We start from the raw sequence: 22488 nt of genomic DNA on the forward strand, positions 1-22488 counted from the left end.
ACGACACACAGTAAAGCGACCCGGGCTGAGAGTCAAACCCAAGTCTGCTGCAGAGACCCGGCACAGGGGACACGCAGGCTACCAACTGAGCTAAGCGCCTTAATTGTGATGATTCTTGATCTCAGTGCCTGATGTGCTACACCCACAGTAATGGTCATAACCAGTTCTATTCATATATTAAATGGGTTACCCTTCTAAGTGTTTGTTTGATTTCTGTATTCAAGTAAAATGAATTCAATGCTTAAGTTCACCCTCCTCATCCTGACCCCAGAGAAGCAATCAAACAACTGTTTGAAAACAAGGTTCAAAAATCTTTATTTGCCACAAAAAATACATTTTAGCTTAGAGAGAGGGGTCAGTCCACACAAAACATTATCAAAAGAAAAATAAATGTAGTTAATGTCTTCAAATGACCACTGCTATTAAGCACACATACATTTATGAAAGACTATTTTAAAGTCACACTAACATTGTTGACACAGTGTAAAATGTTGACTAAATAATATCACAACATTAAAAACAACGATACATGATCGAGGATGTTGGTTACATGAGGGCATAAAAAACTATCCTTTCTACAAGCTATAATGATTAAGTTCATTAAGTGGGTGAAAAGTTTAACAGACGTGAGTGGATTACATTTTAGATGTACATTAACACCCGCAGGTCTCCATGTTGGATCTCTATATGCAAAATGTATATCAAAAAATAACATTTTAATACTAAGACCTGAGTTCTCAGTTGATAGGTGCAAAGCAAAATGTGTTTTGGTAGTTTTATTTTAATTATTTTTTACATAAAAATAAATCCATTCTTTAAAAAAAATGAATCAAAGTTTTTTTTTTTTTGTACAGTAACAGTCAGTTCAGCAGATTTGAAAGAAATAAATGAGACCAATTAATTTGATGTCACCATATTTGTAATTGGATCTTGTTTTATGTTTTGGAGTAAAATCGCTGAAAGATTTGATGCCAGAATCTCAAACAACAAGTGACTGAAAGCCTTACCTTCAGCCACTACACTATGCAAACTACACATTCACATTTCTATGAAATATAGGAAAATATTTACAATATAAAAATATTAATTTGTCACTTGTATGAATTCTTATTGAATCGCAAATTATGGCTTTTAGGAAAAAAGTCAAGAGTCCCTTTCATGTGTGTTTGTGTGCAGACGTCAACAAACTCAACATGTTGAAAGTACTTTTATACTTTAACTTTGGGAAATTTCTGTACCCTTACATCATCATCAGTCTTTCAATTATGATAATGAATATTTTAAGTACAGTTCTAAACAAAGTTCGGGCAGGTTACAATTATCAGATATAAAACAATCATTTTATCTTCCATCTTGACAAGTTAAGGAGTGTGTGCTTGCACATTTTTGGTTGGTCTAAGCAATACGCATACTAAGCATTACAGTAAATGTTTAGCCAGGTTTACAATTTTATTGGATGCTATTGTTGCCCCTGTGCCTGCACCCTCTGGCCATGTCTGGCCACAGGATAACACTGTTGATTATCTATAGCAACTTATGTTTTTCAGGGTCATAGGGCCACACTGGATGCATGAGCAGTGCATGTGTGTGGCATGTCTTGCTTTTCATTTTGGCATCCATGTTAACAGGTTAAAGCGGCCACAGTGGCATCATGCAACAGTGCTTTATCTAGAGATTTGGACACTCGCCCATTTTCGACTTCTTGTGCACTTTCATTATGTTCTCTCCATCTCTTTCCCCATTGCACATTCTTGCTCTTTCAACAGTGGTAGAGGAACATCATGTCATCATATTTACTGATAATTATCAAAGCCAAAATGTATGTTAACAGACAGGAGCTGCTCTGTAGCAGCAAGACACGACACAAGCATCCAGTGTAGCCAGCCAGCTCACACACACCTGAGCAGCTCTATCAGAGGTTACAAGATAATGATAATGGTATTTGTGGCAGTATGTATGTGCTGTGTCATAGGCAACCGGACTTGTTTCAGTTTCTTGTAGACATTTCATGTCTCATCCAAGAGGCTTCTTTAGTGCTAACTAACTGGAGGGGAGTTGCAGGCTTTTAAACTCTGTGTGGGAGTGTCCTTACAGAGTCGTTAAGGACACGTGTGAGCTCTGAGTTTAAGAGTCGCTGGGACCACATGTGGGTTGTTGATCCAACAGGCCTTCATGTTGGTTGCTAAGGCTAGGTGAGCCCAGGTGTGATTGGTTGTTAAGTAGCATAAGTAGAGGAGAATCAGTGATAGGCAGGTGAACTCAGTTCATATCTATAGTATCTAAAGTTTGCATCAGCCACAGTTTAACATTATAAGTTACTGATCATGGGCATCCAAGTTAGGTGGAGCAGCAGAACTCCTGAGTTTGCTGAATACAGAGAGTGTAGGTTTTAATGTTTTATTATCAAAATTTCAAGAGAAAAAATGTGTGATTGCTTCTTTCAAAAGTTGCAACTCGGCCCTTGGTGAGCAAAAATGCTAATCTCAATTCAACTGAACAATGTGAACCTGCACACTACAAAGGGCCTGACTAGAGAAACATTAAGCATGACAAGTTGGAATTTTTGATCTGGCTTTTTTCCACTTTTGTGACTGTACTACTTTATCCATTCTGTGTCAATGTCAGACGTATTAAGAACATCCTAAACTCTGCTGAGACGCTTAGACTTGCGAGCAGGTGTTACCTCAGTGCTTTTTCTCTTGCGGAGACTTCTCTTCTGAGCTGACTGAACACTGTCTTCATCAGACTCCTCTGACTTGTGATCTTTAGCACGGCGGTGTCTAGATTTAGAGTGGGGTGTGATTATTACTGAAGGAATTGACCTCCCTCTTAAAACTCTCTTTCCAATCACTACAGGCTCATCCTCTTCCTCCAACATATTCTGCTCATCTTCCTCACTCTCCTGGCTTGAACCTGCCATCTCTACCTCGTCATCTGTATCTAAAGCTAAATTTATGGCATCCCCCTTCTCACTAGTAGCCTCAACAGCTCCCAAGTTATTCTCTAAATCGTCCTCTCTGCTGTTTTCCTCCAGCTCTGGTTCATCAGCAGAAGATTCAGCTTTCTTGTTGTCTTGGTCCACATCTGATTCCACTTCATCCTCTTCCTCTTTATTGGTGGCTGTCTCAGTCCCACTTCCCTCATCTTCCTCATCAGTTTCCTGGTAATTCACTCTTGATCTTTTCCGGCTGGACCTTCGTTTTGGAAGTGTTTCCAATTTTTCTTGTGCTGCCACAGATTTCACCCTCTCTCTGAGACTTCTTCCTTCTGAGGAGTTGACAGTAACATCTTCTGATGGCTCTTTCTCTGGTGAATCCATTTCTTCTTTTGCCTGCTCCTCTGCACCACTTTCAGCTGGAGGCGCTGCCTTTTGTCCAGCAAGTGATGATTCAGCGGTCTCGGTTTGTTCTTTTGAATGTAGCTCTCCGATTTCAGGTAAATCATCAGTCAGTGGATGTACTTCTTGTGTTTCTTCGTCCTCAGGGTCTTCCTCTACCTGTTGCTGAGTCTCTACCACACCTTGGCCTTTCTGTCTTCTGGATGCTTGTGAAGGAGAACTGTTTAAAGTTCCTGTTGTTACAGCTGGAGCTTTTTCCTCGATCACCTCAGATTCATCTTCATCAAGAGGTTCTCCTTCAGCAACAGCAGTGAGAGACCCTTGTGTCAGTGTGATGTCCTCTTCCACAGCAGAGTTTACCTCTTCTGCTCTGACCAGGTCACTACCACGTTCATCCACAGCTTCCAGGCTGTTGTCCTCCTTTTCAAGCATTGCCGTTTCCTCCGTTGAGTCATCATTCAGTTTCTCTGCATCCTCAGCAGATTCCACCCCTGCCAGATTCTCACCTTCTTCCTCTTCCACATCTTCATCTTCCTTCACCTCCATCTCCGCAGCGTTCTCTCCCGTCTCTTCTGATTCTGGCCCTGCCTCTTCTTCCTCTCCAAAAGTCTCTTCAGCAGGAGCAGGCTCTTCTTCTCCCTCATCCTCTGGCTGACGCTGTGTGCGGGCACGTTTGGATTTACGTCTTGGTATAGCAGGAGCTGACCTTCTTCCCTTCCTCAGAACTCTTGTTTCTGCTGCTGGCTCATCTTCAAGGTTTGTCTCGACATGATTATCTTCTGGCTCTGAATTTTGTTCTTTCTGAGCTGCAGCTTCCTCCTGATTCTTTTCTTCAGTGAGCTCATTTTTGTTTTGCTCTATTTCTTCAGCTTCTTCCTGCACTGCTGTGGTTTCCTCTACTTGCACCTTTTTAGCTGGAGTAGTTTCTTCTTCTCCCTCGTCCTCTGGCCGACACTGTGTGCGGGCTCTTTTTGATGTTCGTCTAGGCTGGACAGGAGCAGACGTTCTTCCCTTCCTCAGAACTCTTGTTTCTACTGCCGATTCATCTTCTTCCGAGCTTTTCTCTCCAGTTGCCTCCTCCTCATGTCTTTCTGTACATTTCCTTCCTGCCTCATAATGTTCCTCCTCCACTGTTTCTTGCGTAGTGACTGCTTCCTCTTCAACTTCCTCTGAGGTCTTTCCCTCAGCATCATTTAGCCCAACTGGAGCTTCTGCGTCCTCGTGTGCGACTGCCTCAGTGCTGTCAGCTTGTCCCTCCTCTGACAGTGTGACAGCTTCCTGTGCCACAGTACCCACTTCTTCTCCACCAGTTCCTGTTTCTATATTTTCTACTTGTTCAGCTGAATCCTTTTCTTCAAGTCCCTTGTCCTGATCAAATGTCTGTTTCTCAGCTTGTTCCTCTTCCTCCTCTGCCCCTCCCTCCTCAACGGCTAGAGGTTCCTCTTCTCCCTCTTCTTCTTCTTCTTCTTCTTCTTCTTTCTCCTCTTCTTCCTGGAGTTGCTTGCGTGTTCTTTTTGTTGTACTTCTTGGTGTGATGGGGACAGACTTCCTTCCCCTCCTCAGGACTCTGACTTCAACTGTTGGTTCATCTTGTTTAACATCTGAAGTTTCCTGCTTTTCTTCTTCATCCCTTTTCTGTCTGTTTCTTGTTGATCTGCGTTTTGGTGGAGTTTTGGCTACTTTCTTTCTTCTTCTCAGTGTTCTGGTTTCTGTGACAGGCCCCTCCTCCTCCTCCTCCTCCTCCTCCTCCTCATCATCATCATCATCAACACTTTTATCCTCTTCTTCTTGAGCTGCCTCCTCAGCTCTCTCTTCCTCAGCTTCTTTTATTGTGATGGCATCATTCACTTTCTCTCCAGAGCCCTCCTCTTCCTCTACCACCTTCTCCCCCTCTGTGTTTTCTATTCCATCAGGGGAACCAGGAAGATGCTCATCTTCCACTGTTTCTTCTTGTTTTGTTGCTTCTTCCTGTTGCTCCACCTCTGCTTCATCAGCAGTCTTTTCTACAGGAACCTCCTCCTCAGCTGCTGTTTCTTCCTGGACATCATGACGGCTTTTGTTCACGTCCACTAAAACCACAGTCAGTCTCTGGAGATCAGAAAGCTGGGGGGCTGTTTCCTGACTGTGTTGCTCCTGTGCTGAAGGTGTTGCCTCCTCTTCACTCGCTGTAAGTATGGCTGAGTGTGTGTCAGGGTTGGGTAATGGTGTATCAGTTTCTCCTTCTTGTACTAAATAATCTGCAGCAGCTGTAACTCCAGCTGTGTTCTCCTGCTCTTTGGTCATCATCCCTTCTTCAGACACAGGAATAGGCTCATCCTTCACCTCTCTTTCATCCTCCTCTGGGACTTTCTGTTCAGTATCTCCTTGTGTTGGAGACTCTTCAGCTGATCCCAACCCCACTTCTTCCTCCTCTACTTCTGCCTCTTCAGCTGATTCCTCTGGTCTTCCTACATCTTCTTGGAGTTGTTTGCTATTTCTACCAACAGACTTGCTTCCACTTCTTGGAATTGTTGGTTCTGCTTGAGGTTCCTCTCCATCTGCACTGTTTTCCTCAGATGCCCCTGTTGCCTCCCCCTCCTCCTCGTCCTCCTCCTCCTCTTTATCTTGTTGCTTTCTACCTATTCTGGGACTAATTCGCGGAGGAGCTTTTTGTGTCTTTCCACTGCTTCTCAGAGATCTAGTTACAGGGACTCGTGGTAGTTCATCGCATTCTTCACCCGAGAACTCTACCTCTGTTTCTGCAACTGTCTCAGTTATGGCTTCCGATTGCTCCACTTCATCTTGTCCTCCCTCTTCCTCGTCTTCTCCACCCTTCACATCTACTTCTGGCTCTAAACTCCCTACCCTTTCAGAATCAGCTCGTACCTCTTCCTCAATTGTCTCCCCACTCTCTTCTACAGCTGCATCCTTGACTGCCTCTTCTTCTTCTACACTTGTAGATTCCTCTGGTTCCCTCTGCTTTTCTTTCTGGATTTGTTTACGGGCTCTTCTGGATTTACCTTTAGGCGTGGCAGAAGTTGAAATTCTCCCCCGTCGGAGTGTTCTTGTTGTAACTGCTGGTTCTTCTTCATCACTGTTTTCTGTTTCTTGTTCATCCACTTGTTTTCTGCTATTTCGTGTTCTGCGTCTTGGTGTAGCCGTTTCTTTACTTCTTAAGGCTTTGGTTTCACCTGGTGCCTCTTCTTCTTCCAAGCTCTGTTCCTCCTCCACTGTTTCTTGCGTAGTGACTGCTTCCTCTTCAACTTCCTCTGAGGTCTTTCCCTCAGCATCATTTAGCCCAACTGGAGCTTCTGCGTCCTCGTGTGCGACTGCCTCAGTGCTGTCAGCTTGTCCCTCCTCTGACAGTGTGACAGCTTCCTGTGCCACAGTACCCACTTCTTCTCCACCAGTTCCTGTTTCTATATTTTCTACTTGTTCAGCTGAATCCTTTTCTTCAAGTCCCTTGTCCTGATCAAATGTCTGTTTCTCAGCTTGTTCCTCTTCCTCCTCTGCCCCTCCCTCCTCAACGGCTAGAGGTTCCTCTTCTCCCTCTTCTTCTTCTTCTTCTTCTTTCTCCTCTTCTTCCTGGAGTTGCTTGCGTGTTCTTTTCGTTGTTCTTCTTGGTGTGATGGGGACAGATTTCCTTCCCCTCCTCAGGACTCTGACTTCAACTGTTGGTTCATCTTGTTTAACATCTGAATTTTCCTGCTTTTCTTCTTCATCCCTTTTCTGTCTGTTTCTTGTTGATCTGCGTTTTGGTGGAGTTTTGGCTACTTTCTTTCTTCTTCTCAGTGTTCTGGTTTCTGTGACAGGCTCCTCCTCCTCCTCCTCCTCCTCCTCCTCCTCCTCCTCCTCATCATCATCATCATCATCATCATCAACACTTTTATCCTCTTCTTCTTGAGCTGCCTCCTCAGCTCTCTCTTCCTCAGCTTCTTTTATTGTGATGGCATCATTCACTTTCTCTCCAGAGCCCTCCTCTTCCTCTACCACCTTCTCCCCCTCTGTGTTTTCTATTCCATCAGGGGAACCAGGAAGATGCTCATCTTCCACTGTTTCTTCTTGTTTTGTTGCTTCTTCCTGTTGCTCCACCTCTGCTTCATCAGCAGTCTTTTCTACAGGAACCTCCTCCTCAGCTGCTGTTTCTTCCTGGACATCATGACGGCTTTTGTTCACGTCCACTAAAACCACAGTCAGTCTCTGGAGATCAGAAAGCTGGGGGGCTGTTTCCTGACTGTGTTGCTCCTGTGCTGAAGGTGTTGCCTCCTCTTCACTCGCTGTAAGTACCTGTAATGTTCCTTCTTCAGACAAGGGAACAAGTTCCTCCTTCTCCTGCTCTATTGTATCCTCCTCTTTAACTTGCTGCTCCTCTTCTTCTATTTGTGGCTCCTCAGCTGACCCAAGCCCCGCTTCTCCTTCTTCTACTCCTGTTTCCTCTACACTTGTAGATCCCTCTGGTTCCTTCTGCTCTTCTTCCTGTATTTGTTTACGGGTTCTTCTGGATTTGCTTTTAGGTATGGCAGAAGCTGATTTTCTCCCCCGTTTCAGTGTTCTTGTTGTCACTGCTGGTTCTTCTTCCTCTTCCGATCTCATAGCCTCATCTACCTCAGCTGGTGGAAGATTATCTTCAGCATCTTCTACTGCTTGCATGTCTGCCTCTGTGTCAGCAGACTGAGACTCCTCCATTGGATCAGTCAGTGTGAAAGCATCCTTGTCCAGATCTTTTTTGTCTCCTTCTTCTTCCTCAGCAGTGACTGGTTCTGTGTGATCCACCTCCTCTTCAGTAATAATCTCACCCTTGTTGTCTTCCTCCTGCTGTCGGTAGCTTACCTGGGCTGACTTTCTTCCACTTCTCAGGACTCTTGTTTCAATAAATGGTGCTTTCTCATTGTCAGCAGCTTCCTTTTCTTTATCAGAACTGTCCTCTTCAACAGTTGCATTTACATTCATTTCTGGACTGGTTTCCTGTTTCCCTTCATCCTGCTCTTCCAACACCATTTCTGGCTCAGGTGTTTGTTCTTCATCACCTGTTTCTTCTGCCTCCCTCACACTTTGATGGCAGGTTGTTTTCAGGTCCAATGAGAGAAGAGTGTCTGTCTGGAGCTTGGTGTTGTTTTCCTCTTCAGCCTCTGGTGCTGCAGCCTCTTCTACTTCATCAGGTATTAATGTTTCTGAAGCAGCAGACACAGTTTCAGGCTCGTGTATCATGTTATTTGCTTCTTCCTCCTTATCTGCTTCAAACGATAGAGTCTCTGTCCTCCTGTCTTCGTCTTCCTGGACTTCACTGATGTCCTCGTCGTTCACCTCAGTCAGAGAATTAACATCCTCTGCTGCTTCAACAGTTAATTCCTCCGTGGATATCTCTTCTTCTGTTCTGTCAACAGTCTCCCCTTGTTTCCCCATCTGTTCATCCACTGCCTTTACATGTGTTTTCTCTTCACTAGCTTCTGTTCTATCTTGAGACTCTTTGGAGCTCTCCTTCAGTTCGGTGTCTTCCACTTCTGGCTCCTCTTGTTTCTCTGTCCCCTCTTCTTCTCTTAATTCTTCCACAGCGACTCCATCCCCTTTCATTGAGGTGATTCCCTCTGGTTCATCTCCCTCAGTTACAGCCAATTCCTGTACAACTTCAGTTGCAGAACTGTCATTCTCAGCAAATGCATTGACCTCATTCTCTAACTCTTCATTTACTTTCCGGCTGTGTCGTGTATACCTACGTTTGGGTGTGGGAATGCTTGTAACAGTCCTCTGCCTCAAAACTCTCCCGACATCCTGGGATGTAGTTTCTACCTCTAGCTTGGTGTGCCGCTGAGATCTCCGTCTGGGGGTTTCACTCTGTACTTTTATGGCTTTTACAACATTTCTTACTGTTTTTCCAACTTCCCAACCCTCTGATGTTGCATGTGTTGATAGATCTACTACATGCTGTGTAACTTTTTCTTCTGCCTGTTCATTAGTGACCTCAGCTTGAGTTCCCTCTGCTTCTTTCTGTTCCTTTAAAACTTCTTCAGACACAAGCACTGCAGTGTCTTCCTCTGCTTCCTCAATTTCTGATGCCACATTCTCAACTGTAATGTTTGAGTCATGGGAGGTGTTGTTTGGATCACGTGTGGCATCATCTTCTACTTGTGGCTCCACAGTAGTAGGTCTAACATCAGCTTCTTCTAGGTCTTGTGAGGCTAAGACTGTGGCTGGTGTGTCCGACATCATCGCTGCTGCTTCTTTAGGTGCAGTATCAACTACATCTTCACCATTTTCTTCAGGTTCCACACTGAACATCACCTAAAAATAAACAGAGAAAACTGAATCACAAACAAGTTCTTGTATTGCTAATATAGACAAACCAAATGAAATTTGCATATACACACACCTCAGCCTGCACCAGGTCAGAAACATCATGCAGTCCCGTCTTCTGTTGTGCTGAAACATGCTCCCCTCTGGGGGTTTCTGCTTCAATATCCTCGATTCTAAAATATTTTGGACATCACTTATTAATTTTAAGCTTTACATCATGTGACGATTTGATGGTGTGACAACACAAAGGTGTGACAGCTCTGCAGTAATCACAGGTGTGGATTGGCTGTGATGAAAACACAACAACAGGTTGGACACGCTAAATCTTTTATCCCCCTTGTCAGGCGTAATGCTATGAAGTGTACTGAAATCAAGGCTGGTGGCTTGTTTAAACATTTTACCATCAGCGCAGACATCGATCAGTCTGTGCTGACTTTAAAAGAGAGACTGATGATGAAGATTTAAAAAAAAAAAAAAAAAACACGGTTACTGTTACGTTGTCAGTGGGTTCTGTATCACTGACACACATGCTGCCGTTTGATCGGTACTGTGCATGTGAAAACACATGGGATATCTCACTCAGTAGAAACTTCTGTGACCAGCTTTGGAAAAACTGATGTGTCTAATTCCTAAATATTATTGACTGAGACCTTTTTAAAAGAGGTTTTAACATTTTCTGGATGTGATCTGATGAGATATATGAGCTGCTGCTTTCTACTGTTCCCTGTTTTCTGGTCACCTGGCAAAGAGAAATTTATTTAGTAGCTGAATCAGTAGGCAGACTTTATCCCCTGCACTTGAATGAAGAGCTCAAATTTAAAGCATCTAAAATGGACATTTTTAAAATCCTAATGTAAGTAATGTACGTGTTTTCAGGATTGCAGTGACATATTTAATTCATACATACCTGATCATTTTTTCTGACTTGTCCTCCATTATCTTTTCTCCCACATGCCTTCGTTTGGAGCCACCGCTCCTGGCCCGGGCTGTAACCGCCAAGTCAGCCTCTGAAACTGCTAAAACTGTTACAATATACATTACTTCATTAAAAAGGGTTACAATGTAGATTCAACATGATAAAATGCTCACCTTTGGTCCCTCTCAGGATGGTCACTTCCTCCTATAAAATCCAAATACCAGGGATTACTTTAACTTCTATAATGAAATTCTTTTCAAATAAATCTTAATTTGGAAGAAATAATAATAATACTGTACCACAATTTCAACTGTGCATTTCATAGATTCAGCTTCTTTGATTTGTGTGGTTATTGCCTCCATCACCACATCCTCCTCAGTCACCTCTGTCATCACAAGGGAATCCTCTGTGAATGAGAGACTCCTGGATACTGCTGAGAAACAGAGTAAGACATGCAGATTCGTACTATATACCAACAGTTGTCGAGTCATTACATGGGACATTTGACACTTTCAAGATGACTGAAAATACATTCTTTGTGGTTTCAAATCCTTGGCAGCACATTGTCCTGGGTGATTTCATGGTAGAGCCCTACAGTACAGTTGTTTCTTACCACTCAGATCCATGCCCTGGATCTTGTTGGCGATATTGGTCCTCTGGTTGGGTGCTCCTATGCTTTCTACCTCCCACAGCAGGTCTGTGTCTCCTGGGTACTGTAACAGGTACTTCTTGCACACTATAAGCAGAGAGCAGTGCATCAAACTTATTAATGTACTGTTTCTAGTTCTATGAAATACCAGCATAGACACTGCTGACTGTGAGACAGTAGGATTGACTACCAGCTGCAGGGTGGACTCATATACCTTTATACATGGCTTTTGTGAGGGGGTACCTCAACCCCAGCTTGTCCTCTTTGAAACTGAGCACATAGTCCTCCAGCATCCGGAGACCAAAGCCTTTACCACGCTGACATTTTCTGACAAATATGGAGTCCATCACGGGGAGCAGATAGCTTCTGGTTGAGAAACGATTACATAAGCTGCCTGGAAAACAAAAAACAGCCATGCTCTTGAGGACATTTTTAGAAAAGGGTTGGGGAAAAGGACAGAACAAATAATTGATCACATATGAACTAAAGCAGCTTGTTGGGTTCAACAGTCTTTACACACTGGTCAAAACAATTGAGCAGAAAGCAGGAACAGCCCTTAGTGGTTTTGCTCTAAAAATGTCATCAGTCTTCTTCATAATAGATACAAACTGAGAGCAAATGAGAGACCAAAGAACATGAGTAAAGTTGAGTTCATTGGAGATAAAAATCACATTAATTACCTGAGGGTTTGACTGAATAGAAGCCAACAGCCTCTCCTTTATTCCAGAGGATTTTTGCATGATCGTTTTCCCCATGGCAGAGGAACGGAAGCTCATCAGTGCTCATCTCCTTGGCTCTATAGATGACACGATTAAGGATGTATAAAACTATCCTCTCTCCTACTGTCTCCACCTGGGACACACACAGAGAAAAAAAATGTATATTCTTAATGTATTTTTAATTCAACTTTAATTCAGACTCAGAGGAGGAGTCATAGCAATGAAAAGATGAGAACAGGGAGCAGCTCTTCCTACGGTTGGTTACAGGCTTTATGATGCTCAGTCTATGATGCATAGCGCCATGTCACATATGTATTTCAATTTATGTTAATTAGCAACAAAACTTGTGACACTGAAAACATTGTGTGCTTGCTGTGTGAGAAGAACTCACAGCAGCTGTAAAAGGCTACACATACCTACTGAGGTCAACAGTACTTCACTTCAATTTGCAACCATGTCCACTGATGGTAATTTTTGGTATCCCTATAAACACTGGCTCTAAATGCTTGCAAATAATTGCATTTACATCTTTAATAATCAGATGTACCATACTGTTGCTGTTAGAGTGCATGTAAATGAAATCACTGTGTCACCACTTGAGCAGTACAATGTCAACTAATGTCAACGCTGCCTTTAAGGGACTCTGTGGGACTTGTGTGTTGTGCTGGGAGCAGTTCCTTACTTCATGTAAGCGGACTCCATTTCTAAGCTAAAGTTACTGTTTCTTTCTGTTAGTGGAGCAGAGAGACGTTCTGAGACAAGATACTCGAGAATGTCCATATATGTCACATCACTGGGACAGTCACAGAAAATCTGACCCGAGTCCTTCACAAAGAAATGATCAGTCCAGCAGCTTTGAACTACTTCAACACATCATCCACAGGCTTGTGGAGACAACAGAGAGATGGTCTTGTTTTTCCACATCACATTACAATCTGCTCACATATGGACAATAAAGTGATCGATTCATAAATTGCAACAAACTGTTACATAGAGCCCTGCAAAAGACAGCATTTTACTTCAAGTCATCACAATTGGCATTGTGTGTAATGTCACATAATCTAAATGTGACACATTAGGCCATGCAAATAATTCAAGTTATTCAAAAACATATAGTACTGCGCCAGAGTTTAGTGAATAGCCAGTGAGGTGAACAGCCTCCAGTCGACAACAACCGCTGCAGTCAGTCCGACACTGACAACACGCTGAAGATGTCGCTGTTTCCTTATAGCTCAGTAATGCTGCACAAAATATAATCATTGTCAGACACCTATTTTCATACTAGTAACTGGGGTATGTTCATTGATCCCTGTAATCTTAATGACTGAATATCAAGAGCAAGAGAGTGGCTTTGCTAGCTGGTAAGATGTCCCCTCATACCTCCATAGGTCCATCTCGAGCTGGGTCTGCTGTCTTCAGAATGTCGTCCACTGTCCACCATCGGTCCAGCAGGTACAGAGCCACAGTGGTCATTGAGTCCCTGGGAGAGAAGAGGGCCAGGATCTTCTGTTTGTCACTCAGGCCGTGCAGAGGGACGAAGCCAACACTGGAAATGTTTATGGTGACCTGAGGACAGACAGACAGCTCAGTACACAAAATCACAGTCTTCAGCCAATCTCCACTTCACGCAAATTATTCATATGATATTAAAAAAAAAAAGTACTAGTTTTGAACCACTGACACCATTGTGCTAACAGAAACAGGTTTTAACATATTTGTGTTGGCTGATGATATCTTCATATCTGCTACAAGCAGGCCAAGCTGGGTTTGTTAAGCCCTGTCAGGTTGGATGGGGACAGCCACATTCAGCTATCTCCAGAGTTGTTTGATTGGGTTCAATTTAATTATTATTATTATTATTATTATTATTATTATTATTATTATTATTATTATTACTCATTGACTGTTACTTCAGGCCCAGGGTTGTAGAGGTATGGTAGCCACTTCACCCACTTGTCCCTCCCAGACTCACGGTTAACAAGCTGTATCATTCTTGTGAAAGACTTCCAGTGGCATTGTGGCAGGAAAAATTGCCCTTCCACTCTCTGCATGATTTGTTTTGATAGCTGGTGTGATAAACAGGTGAAATGTTGAGGCGACATTCTCACTGTGGGAAACAGCATCTTGTGGGACCTGAAGTCATCTTTAAGACATTTTGTGCTGCCATCCTGGCTGTCATGTGGTTTTAAGGACCATGTCATCTTGCCATTCACTGACAAAGTTTCTTGTTCAGCTTGAGATGTTTCTTCATCTGAAGATGATGCATCATTCTGGGGGTTGTACTCCTCCCCATCTTCTTCTTCAGATACCTGCTTGTATTCCAAATCAAACGTGCCTGACTGGAGATGTGAAAAAAAATCAGCTCTACAGCTTGTTCAGTGGTGAAACGTTCACTCTTGGCTTCAGCACAGAGAGAACTGAGGTTACTGTCATCTGCAGCACATTTAGAGACTCTGAAAAAGTTTTAGTTCTGTCTCAGATCAGCCAGCAGTGTGTGTGTGTGTGTGTGTGTGTGTGTGTGTGTGTGTGTGTGTGTGTGTGTGTGTGTGTGTGTGTGTGTGTGTGTGTGTGTGTGTGTGTTTTGTAGTCTGTAGCCTGTGATTTTAACTGCTGGGTCAAACATGACAATTTTTGTTCCCAGGTGGTGCACAGCTTCCATGGAAATATGAATAAAGGCTGTAATTCCCTTATCTAATGCTGAAGTCACTATAGGAGAAGAAATACAAGTTGAAAAAAACAACATTTGAAGTGTGTTCTCTGCTGATACACACAGTCTAGGGTCATTCTTTTAGGGTCAGCTGAAGACAACAGGAGGACTGGGAAGATTCCTTGTTGTTCCAAACTTCTCCATCAAAGAATTATCTCTTGAGGATCTTGAATGCAGCAGAATATTATTTTATTGCGTTCCCCAGATCTGCTTGCGACACAATCCTGTCTTTGAGCTCCACAGGCAGTTCGTTCGACTTTATGTGCTCCTTTTTATCGTCATGAAACAATAATGAACAATGAGATCGTAGATCTTGCAGGAACCTTTGGATCATCGTAAAGGCACTCTGTGGAAACCACTGCTGTAGTGGAGGATTGTGAATTCAATAAGGTTTTCCTGTTGTTTTACCCACAGAGTGAAAAACAGGAATCGACATCATGTTACATAACTTGTATTGTGTGTCCCCTGTGTGAACATTATGGGCAAAACTGGAGCCATATTGTATTGAAAGGTGGAGACCTGGGATGTTCATGGTCATGCATTATTATGTTTTATAAACTTGCACCCTTTAAGAATCATTCTGCAGTCCCACCGTTGGCTGATGTGGACACAACTCTGATTCATCTTCTTGCTTTAAAGTGTATTTACTGCAGGGATCGACTGATAGGTTTCTTCAAGGCTAAAACAGATACCGATTATTAGTAACCAAGGGGAGCAAAAACTGGTATTTTAAAGGGATACACATTTGTGGTAAAAATTAAAACCTTGGCATCAAATTTGAGAATGACCAGTAATGGAATGCTACCAACTAAAACTGACTTATATACTGTACGTTACTTTATAACAATTGTGAGGTTTCCATCACCAAAAACGATACTGGGATATAATGCTGACCATCAGCCCCCATAATTAGCCAGGCCAATAATCAATCAATACTGTTTACTGACACTGACAATGTTCAATAAATGTGCAATAGTTCTGAGTCGTACAGATTCATCTGTCAAATGCTCAGAGTACAGATATTATGTATAATAGTCTTTGTTCCAGTGCAGTCCAGACACATCTTCATTGCACATAAAATAAATCCAACGAGTTAGTTGTATTATTATTTGTTATATCTATAACTCCTTTCTTTTGTCAGACCATTTCTGTGCCATAAACATAAATCCCTACTGTCTCACGGTCATGTGAGAGACTCAGGACTACTCTAGCCAATGACTGTGTGTACAATGCAGACATGCAAACATGCCACTGTGCTATATAGATGCACACAGAAGGTGCATGCTGCTCTATAGCGTAATGCATAGCAGTATAATGTGTGATATTGACAAATCTAATTCATCATCTACCAAGCGTCTCTCCCAGTTAAACTTCCACTTCCTAAATCCGAACATACATGATGCATATGAGTCCTATGAATCCCAAAGGTTTTGAGACCAACTGCTGATTTAAAATGACCATTAATGACACATGGTTGAATGACAGCACAGTATTACAGTAAAGAGTAAGCGAGCCCTGTTTACTACAAATGCCCAACATATGGTGGTGTGTTTTACCTGAGTGGAGTCAGAGAGGGTGAGGTGTTCTGGAGAATCAGGGTTGCTGTAGAGGAGGTCGTTCATGTAGTTGTGGGCCAACTGTTCCAGCTCTGCCTGGCTGACATCAGCCAGGAGATCCACAGGGAAATTCATCCCTACACACACACAACAGACAGAGGGAGCATTGTCAGGCCCTCAACCATTACTGTCATCGCCTCACCAAGACGCCTGGGACTGTGGAGTCATTCGGAATAAAGGCAAACAGAAATTGATAAATAACAGAGAAGGCAACACTTAAATTAAAGCAGAGAGTTTAAGCTCTTAAACGTGTCTCTCAAACAGTATTCAAAGGAACAGTTCAAGTCAAAATGAATATTCAGTCATTATTGATGAAGTTTTGTAGATCACAAAACATTTCTGGAGCTTCACAGAAAACAGTGTTACAGTATTATCCTGAACAACTCAAGTAGCCGAGACATTTCTGAAACTTGAAAAAAAAAAACCTTGATAAACCCTGAGGTCTTAAATTGATTTGAAAATTACTTCAACCCTCATCGCGCAGTCGAGCTTGTGTACCCACTTCATACAGCGTGCACAACAACACTTTTAGCTTAGCAGTAATGCTAATACTTTTGGCTTAGCTAAAACTGCACATGACAGGCTGATGACAACAATGTGGCACTGTAGCTATAACTAGTACTTTTGTTTCCAAGTGATAAATCAAAAATCTTGCGACACATTTTATTTCAGACATGGTCCACAGTTGAGCTGAGCTCCTGTTTGTCACCACGTCTAGTTGTTTTTGGACTGCTTTGTTTGGCATCTCTAAAAATGTAATGAATGTCTCATTACATGCCGACACCACCACAAGTGTCCCGACAGGCAGCTCCTCTGTGCCATGATCGGATTCAGCTTCAACATGTTTGCAGTTTGACAGTGTTTGCTTTGACTAATAAACCTGAAAATATGTGTTTGGCACCGTCTCGTTGGAACAGCATTAGATTCAGTTGTAACAGTTTGATCTGGAGATATAAACACTGTTTTGTTAACAGGTGTCTTGTAGCTCAGTGCAGCTTACAAGAGACAACATAACAACTTGTCTTTGTATTTTTGTATTCAATATTTTGGTAAAGCAGGAATTTTAATTGTGTTCTGTAAACTATTACAAACCAACAGGACAGGTTTAGATCTTCTTCTCATTGCCCCACCTTGTAACAGGAAACAGTGAGCTCTCAACAGTTTCATGAATAACTACAATGCTGATGTCCTGAGCCAAGTCAAATGATACTAGGCAAATAAGTCAGCTGCTGAACTCAAAGCATGGCAGCTAAAAATCCCCCGGTGTCCTGCTAAAACACTGGAACATATTTTCTAATGAAGCTGTAATGATAGTTCAGTCAGGAAACTTTCTCTCTGGTCACATCTGTCCAATAGCACGGCCACACACCTTCACTGTTATCCTACCAGCTGTCTTTTCAAATACGATGCTCTCTTTGCTCACTGTTCAGTCTCCACAGATTCACCAGCTTCATCATTTCACCAGCCTATATCTGCCTCAGAGGAGTCATTAAACACCACCAGTGTCTGGACTCTATGGTGGGAAGAAGTGTCCCCCTTCAATCCACCCTAATCCAATATCATGCTCGAGAGCCCTGAACCCTGAGATCTATAGGATTCAGTTCATAGTTTCTACGTGGGATAAACTTGAACTCAACACGTGGCATGGTAACCTGATCCAATCCACCTCCCACAACAAATCCCAGTTAATCCTCAGTGATCTCTTGTGAGACTAATAAACTGTGAAAGTTACTTTATTAAGTAAGCTTTAGTTGGGATAAGAGGCTCGCTTTGGTTTCTACTTACTATTGTTCTTAAGTACAGTCACAGGCAGAACTGTTTGGAGTGGCAGTGAAAAAGTGCCTGAAGCTAACATGGCTAACTGTAAAACCACTTTCCTCTGAGGTCACGTTATGACTTTTGTAACCGAGGATACACCTACCATATGGTTCACTATATGCAGACATGCTAAGAAACCCAGAAATTTAGTTTTAAATGAACAGTGAGACATGTTATTTTTTCTAACACACTAAAACAGAGAGACTGTGCAGTGACACTCACTGTCGACAAACATGTTCACAGCGCCTCGCTATAGATTCAAACACACAGCTCCGTTTGCTGCGTTTGGTTTGCTTCTGTAGCACAATCCCTGTCAGCACAGGACTTGACATAAGCCAATCAGTGTGTAACAACAAGCCATTTAATTTAATTAAGATTTAAAGTACAGTAACATTCCAGGAACCTGAAGGGGACTGTGGCATGTATCTGAAACACCAACAAAAACCTGAGAGCTCTTCTGCAGACCTGAATGAATGAATCAGCTCTGTTTGATCACTTGTAGTCCACTCTTCCTATAATCAATTATGTGTAAAGCTGGAGCACCTTTCCATCTCCATCTCCAACTTTGCATCTAGTGCTGCAGGGTAGTTTACACTTCTGTAAAACCAGCTGACTTCAGGCGGGTTTAGTGGGAATCAAACAGTTTGTGTCAACAGGAACATGCACACACGCCCTCCTCTACACACAAGCTCACTGAAACGGCTTCAACAGCGGTCTGCTCACTCATGCTCAGAGTGTAATTCAGACCTTCGCTCCATGTTTTGCTGTTTTCCTGCTCAGACTTGGAGCGCTCTCATCTAGAAATGTCACTCTTTGACATTACAGGCATACCTAAACATGACAGGGGAGCGTGAGCTTCAACTTAGAAGCAGGTGACTGCAGGGAGAAAACCTATCCAGAGAGTCTGTCCACCACTGCAGAAACAAATACGTGGACACAGCCTCCAGTTTTCTTGTTCTTAAACCAGACATTTACTGATTTAATCATAACTTTAAAGTTTTGTTAAGACAAGTTCCTTACGAGTGCTTATGTTTCAGCAGTCTGCTTATTTCCTTCAGTCAAATAAGAAGGCTTGCAAGAAAACAAAGTAAGGTATCAAAAAATTTGTCATTTTTGCATTGGTACCAAATTTCAGATACCATACTGGCACTGGGACAATCGAGGCTGTAAAGATGCTGTCCCAAATTTAGAGAAAAGGGGGACGTGCACATTGATCAGGTAACAACACCTGGTTCACACTATTCACCAAGGTGAATCGCCATGGTCTGATCCTTTCTGTGTTTCAGCAGCCAATGTATAGAACCACAGGAGCACAATTGGATCATTGTGCACAGCAACAACCAGGGGTAAACTGTCACTGCAGTCTGGTGTGAGTACACTTGACACAAGTTCATTAGTGGGAGTCTGGCATTGGTTTTCTATGGGTATGGTTTAATATGGATATTTCCATCTTGCCTTAAACAACTTCAAAACCCCAAAACATGCACACACCAGCCTAAACATCAGTAACAGCACTGACACACACTCCTGGTGATACACACAGTAAGAAAGATTTGGTGATTATGTGGGAGCTACCTGCAGGACCAGTTTCCTCAGTGTGTAAACTAACCCTGCAGGGAATTTCACACCTGTGATCTCTGGCAACAGCCTGGAGGCACAACCTCATCAATATCATTCCAGGGTGTTCTATTTTGGCATCCCTTCACCTTCACGCCCAAAATTAACACATTTTCCCTGTAACTCTGTGCCCTAGTGACCAGCTTCAATCTGCTGTGCTCTTCAACGGGAAGCAGCATCCCAATCCAGCATGTACTGTCTCCTATCCCTCCATTTCTCCAAACAGCAAACTCACACACTGTCATGAGCATCAGCAGCCAAGCATGACGTCCAGTATTGTGTGTGTGTGTGTGTGTGTGTGTGTGTGTGAGGGTGTCGTACATCTTTAAATGCACAATGAAGTGATAAAAGCAGTTGGTTTGAGCTAATGGGTTTTTCTTACTAATAAATATTTTCATTACTTCATCCACAGCAGCCTGCACATGAAGAGCCTTGTCTTTCAGCCTTCATTTCTCATGTAACACCTGCAGCAGGCATTTACAGAGCTACAATCATGTCAGCAGCATCTTATAATGTGATACACAGTTACAATGGCATCGGAAATTGGCAGTTCCATAGTTCAGTTTTCTGATGCAGCCTCGAGCACCAGCAACACAACAGCACAACTTCCAGCTGTTTGGTTCCATGCGGATTCCAAATTGTACACCATGATGTAGCTACACTGGTCATTCATGACTTCTCAGTAGTGCACCGTGCAGCAAGGAATTGTGGATAAATTGCAATCGAAAATTTGACTGTTTCTGAAATGTTAAATCAGCTGCAGGTCTGTCTGTGTCTTTAATGTGATCCATTATGCTGACTAGCTTGAATAACCAAACTCGGTGAATCAAAAAAAACAACACAGGTCACAAGTACAGACCCACGTCCATTATGAACGCTATCATACCGTCTTCTATCCCGCCTTGTCTCCCACTGACACCCAAGCACACACTGTCACTGGACATCACCAGCAGAGCAGAAAGTCCAGTCAGTCTATTGTGAGAGTGTGTGTGAGAGAGAAAACAACCCTGGCAGCTGACTGTGTGTTTGTGTGCGGATGCATGCATGGCTGTGCTGAGAGCAGCCCAGTGCCCCTCAGGGAAGGGAGTAGTGAATAGCATGCACACACACCTATAAACCACAGAGCTCAACAACTGGCCTGAACAGCGCCTTAAAGAAATGCTGGAGCAACACTTGACTGGCGGCCAGTCTGTTTGTCTGGCACGCTGAGCAGCGGGACACAGACACACTTGTACTGTAGACAGACTTCTGAGTACATGATGTTCCGATAAGAGCTCCGTGGAATATGAGGGGTTCGGGTCGTATGAACATTGTGAACATTAAATGATAATCACTGATAGGGATGCAATCATTGATCGCTGACAGTCATGCGCATGCCTGAATACAGAGAGTCGTTGGCTCGTATTAAACACGAGAAGGTGGCGGAGCTGCTGCACAAAGCGCTGAGTGCGCACTTTCTCCTCTCACGGGACGCACGAAGCGTCCGACTGAACAGAGACCAGACCACTGAGGGTGCATACAGTGCGACAAACACAAAGAGAACAAAGAGTCCTAAAGTCACACAAGTTGCCAATGTGACAGAGGATGTTTGCGTGTGTGTGTGTGTGTGTGTGTGTGTGTGTGTGTGTGTGTGGTGGGGGAGGGGGAGGGGGCGTGTGCTCTGTGGCCACGCTGCCTGTGATGATGACTCCTGACTGTGTCCCAACATCAGCAGCGAACTCTTCAACAACTTTCCAACACATTCAAACTCAGATCCAGTGACAGCAAACAGTCCAACTCAGCTCTGCTCGCACTGATGACACTGACCATTTAAACAACTGTGTGTGTTTGTGTGTGACACTTTTCAAAACACAATCGGTGCGCACCAGCTCTGAGGCGAGCGTTTAAAGACAAAACGATGGCTGTATTAGAGAAGTAGCAGTTTGCAGACGGCACCGTGCTCGTTTCTAATGAAGTGTGGGGAGATGTTAATCTGCAGCTTCATCCTCAGGCAGGCTGGTTCACTTCAGAACATTTTGTTCCAGATACAATAAAACTACAGAATTGTGTTCAGCGCGTCGCCCGGAGCGGCCGAGCTGCAGGAGCGGTGTTGACTCCGCGCACGGTGAGGCCGTGAGAACTGGATGTACTCGCGATAGTCTATATTTAATACCTGCCCGCTTTCCACTCCAGCAGATGCCGCGGCCGTGCTCGTCTCTGCCTCCTAAATCCATAAGTGCACAAAGAAACTGGCCAGAGTGCTGCACACACACACAACACAACACAAACACAGAGACAGAGCCGAGCCGAGCCAAGCAGCACGAAGACACACAAAACTCACCTGCAGTCTTCACAGAAAACCTTTCTGTCTTTGGAAACTCTCACTGCTCCAATTTAAATTCCCCGAAACGCGCTTAAGGGTTTATTATGCTGTTAGGCGCGACGCTCTGCGCATGCTCCGCTCTGGCCACCAATCCTGTGCAGCCGGCTTACATAACTAAACTATTATCCAGTGTAACCCCCTAATACCCTAAAATCACTGAGGCCAGCTTTATTAACGGGCCAACAGTTAGATCAACAGCATCTGTAGAAAATGTGCATGTTGCAGTTACTGTATATATGGTATTACATGATAACCATCATCTGATTCTGATTCTGATTCTGATTCTGATTCTGATTATAAATAAGACAGGCCTGGAATTAGGTAAATACACTGATAATTCCGTTTCATAAAATGCTGCAGCCTTATTCAAATATAGATTCAACTTTTTAATATTTCACATTATAGGCGTAACTCGCAGAGAAGACAAGGGGGGCGACCGATCATATAACCTGTTGCTCTTTGGAGAGAATCATGTTT

The 22488-nt window shown here is 43.2% G+C and overlaps 1 protein-coding gene across 1 annotated transcript; it reads right to left on the reverse strand.

Moving 5' to 3' along the window:
* Window positions 1-290: 290 nt before the first annotated feature.
* On the reverse strand, window positions 291-22087 carry LOC119018442 (trichohyalin-like). The gene is made up of 13 exons (XM_037096119.1): window positions 21970-22087; window positions 16155-16291; window positions 13272-13457; window positions 11853-12024; window positions 11387-11566; window positions 11137-11259; window positions 10823-10956; window positions 10697-10727; window positions 10515-10629; window positions 9684-9780; window positions 7184-9595; window positions 6802-7144; window positions 291-6693 (listed from the first exon to the last, which is right to left on the reverse strand). Exons 2-13 carry the CDS (start codon window positions 16287-16289, stop codon window positions 2642-2644), a joined length of 7980 nt encoding a protein of 2659 aa, XP_036952014.1. The 5' UTR covers window positions 16290-16291; window positions 21970-22087; the 3' UTR covers window positions 291-2641.
* Window positions 22088-22488: the final 401 nt, after the last annotated feature.

Source organism: Acanthopagrus latus, chromosome 4 (assembly GCF_904848185.1).
Source record: "Acanthopagrus latus isolate v.2019 chromosome 4, fAcaLat1.1, whole genome shotgun sequence".
NCBI lineage: Eukaryota > Metazoa > Chordata > Actinopteri > Spariformes > Sparidae > Acanthopagrus > Acanthopagrus latus.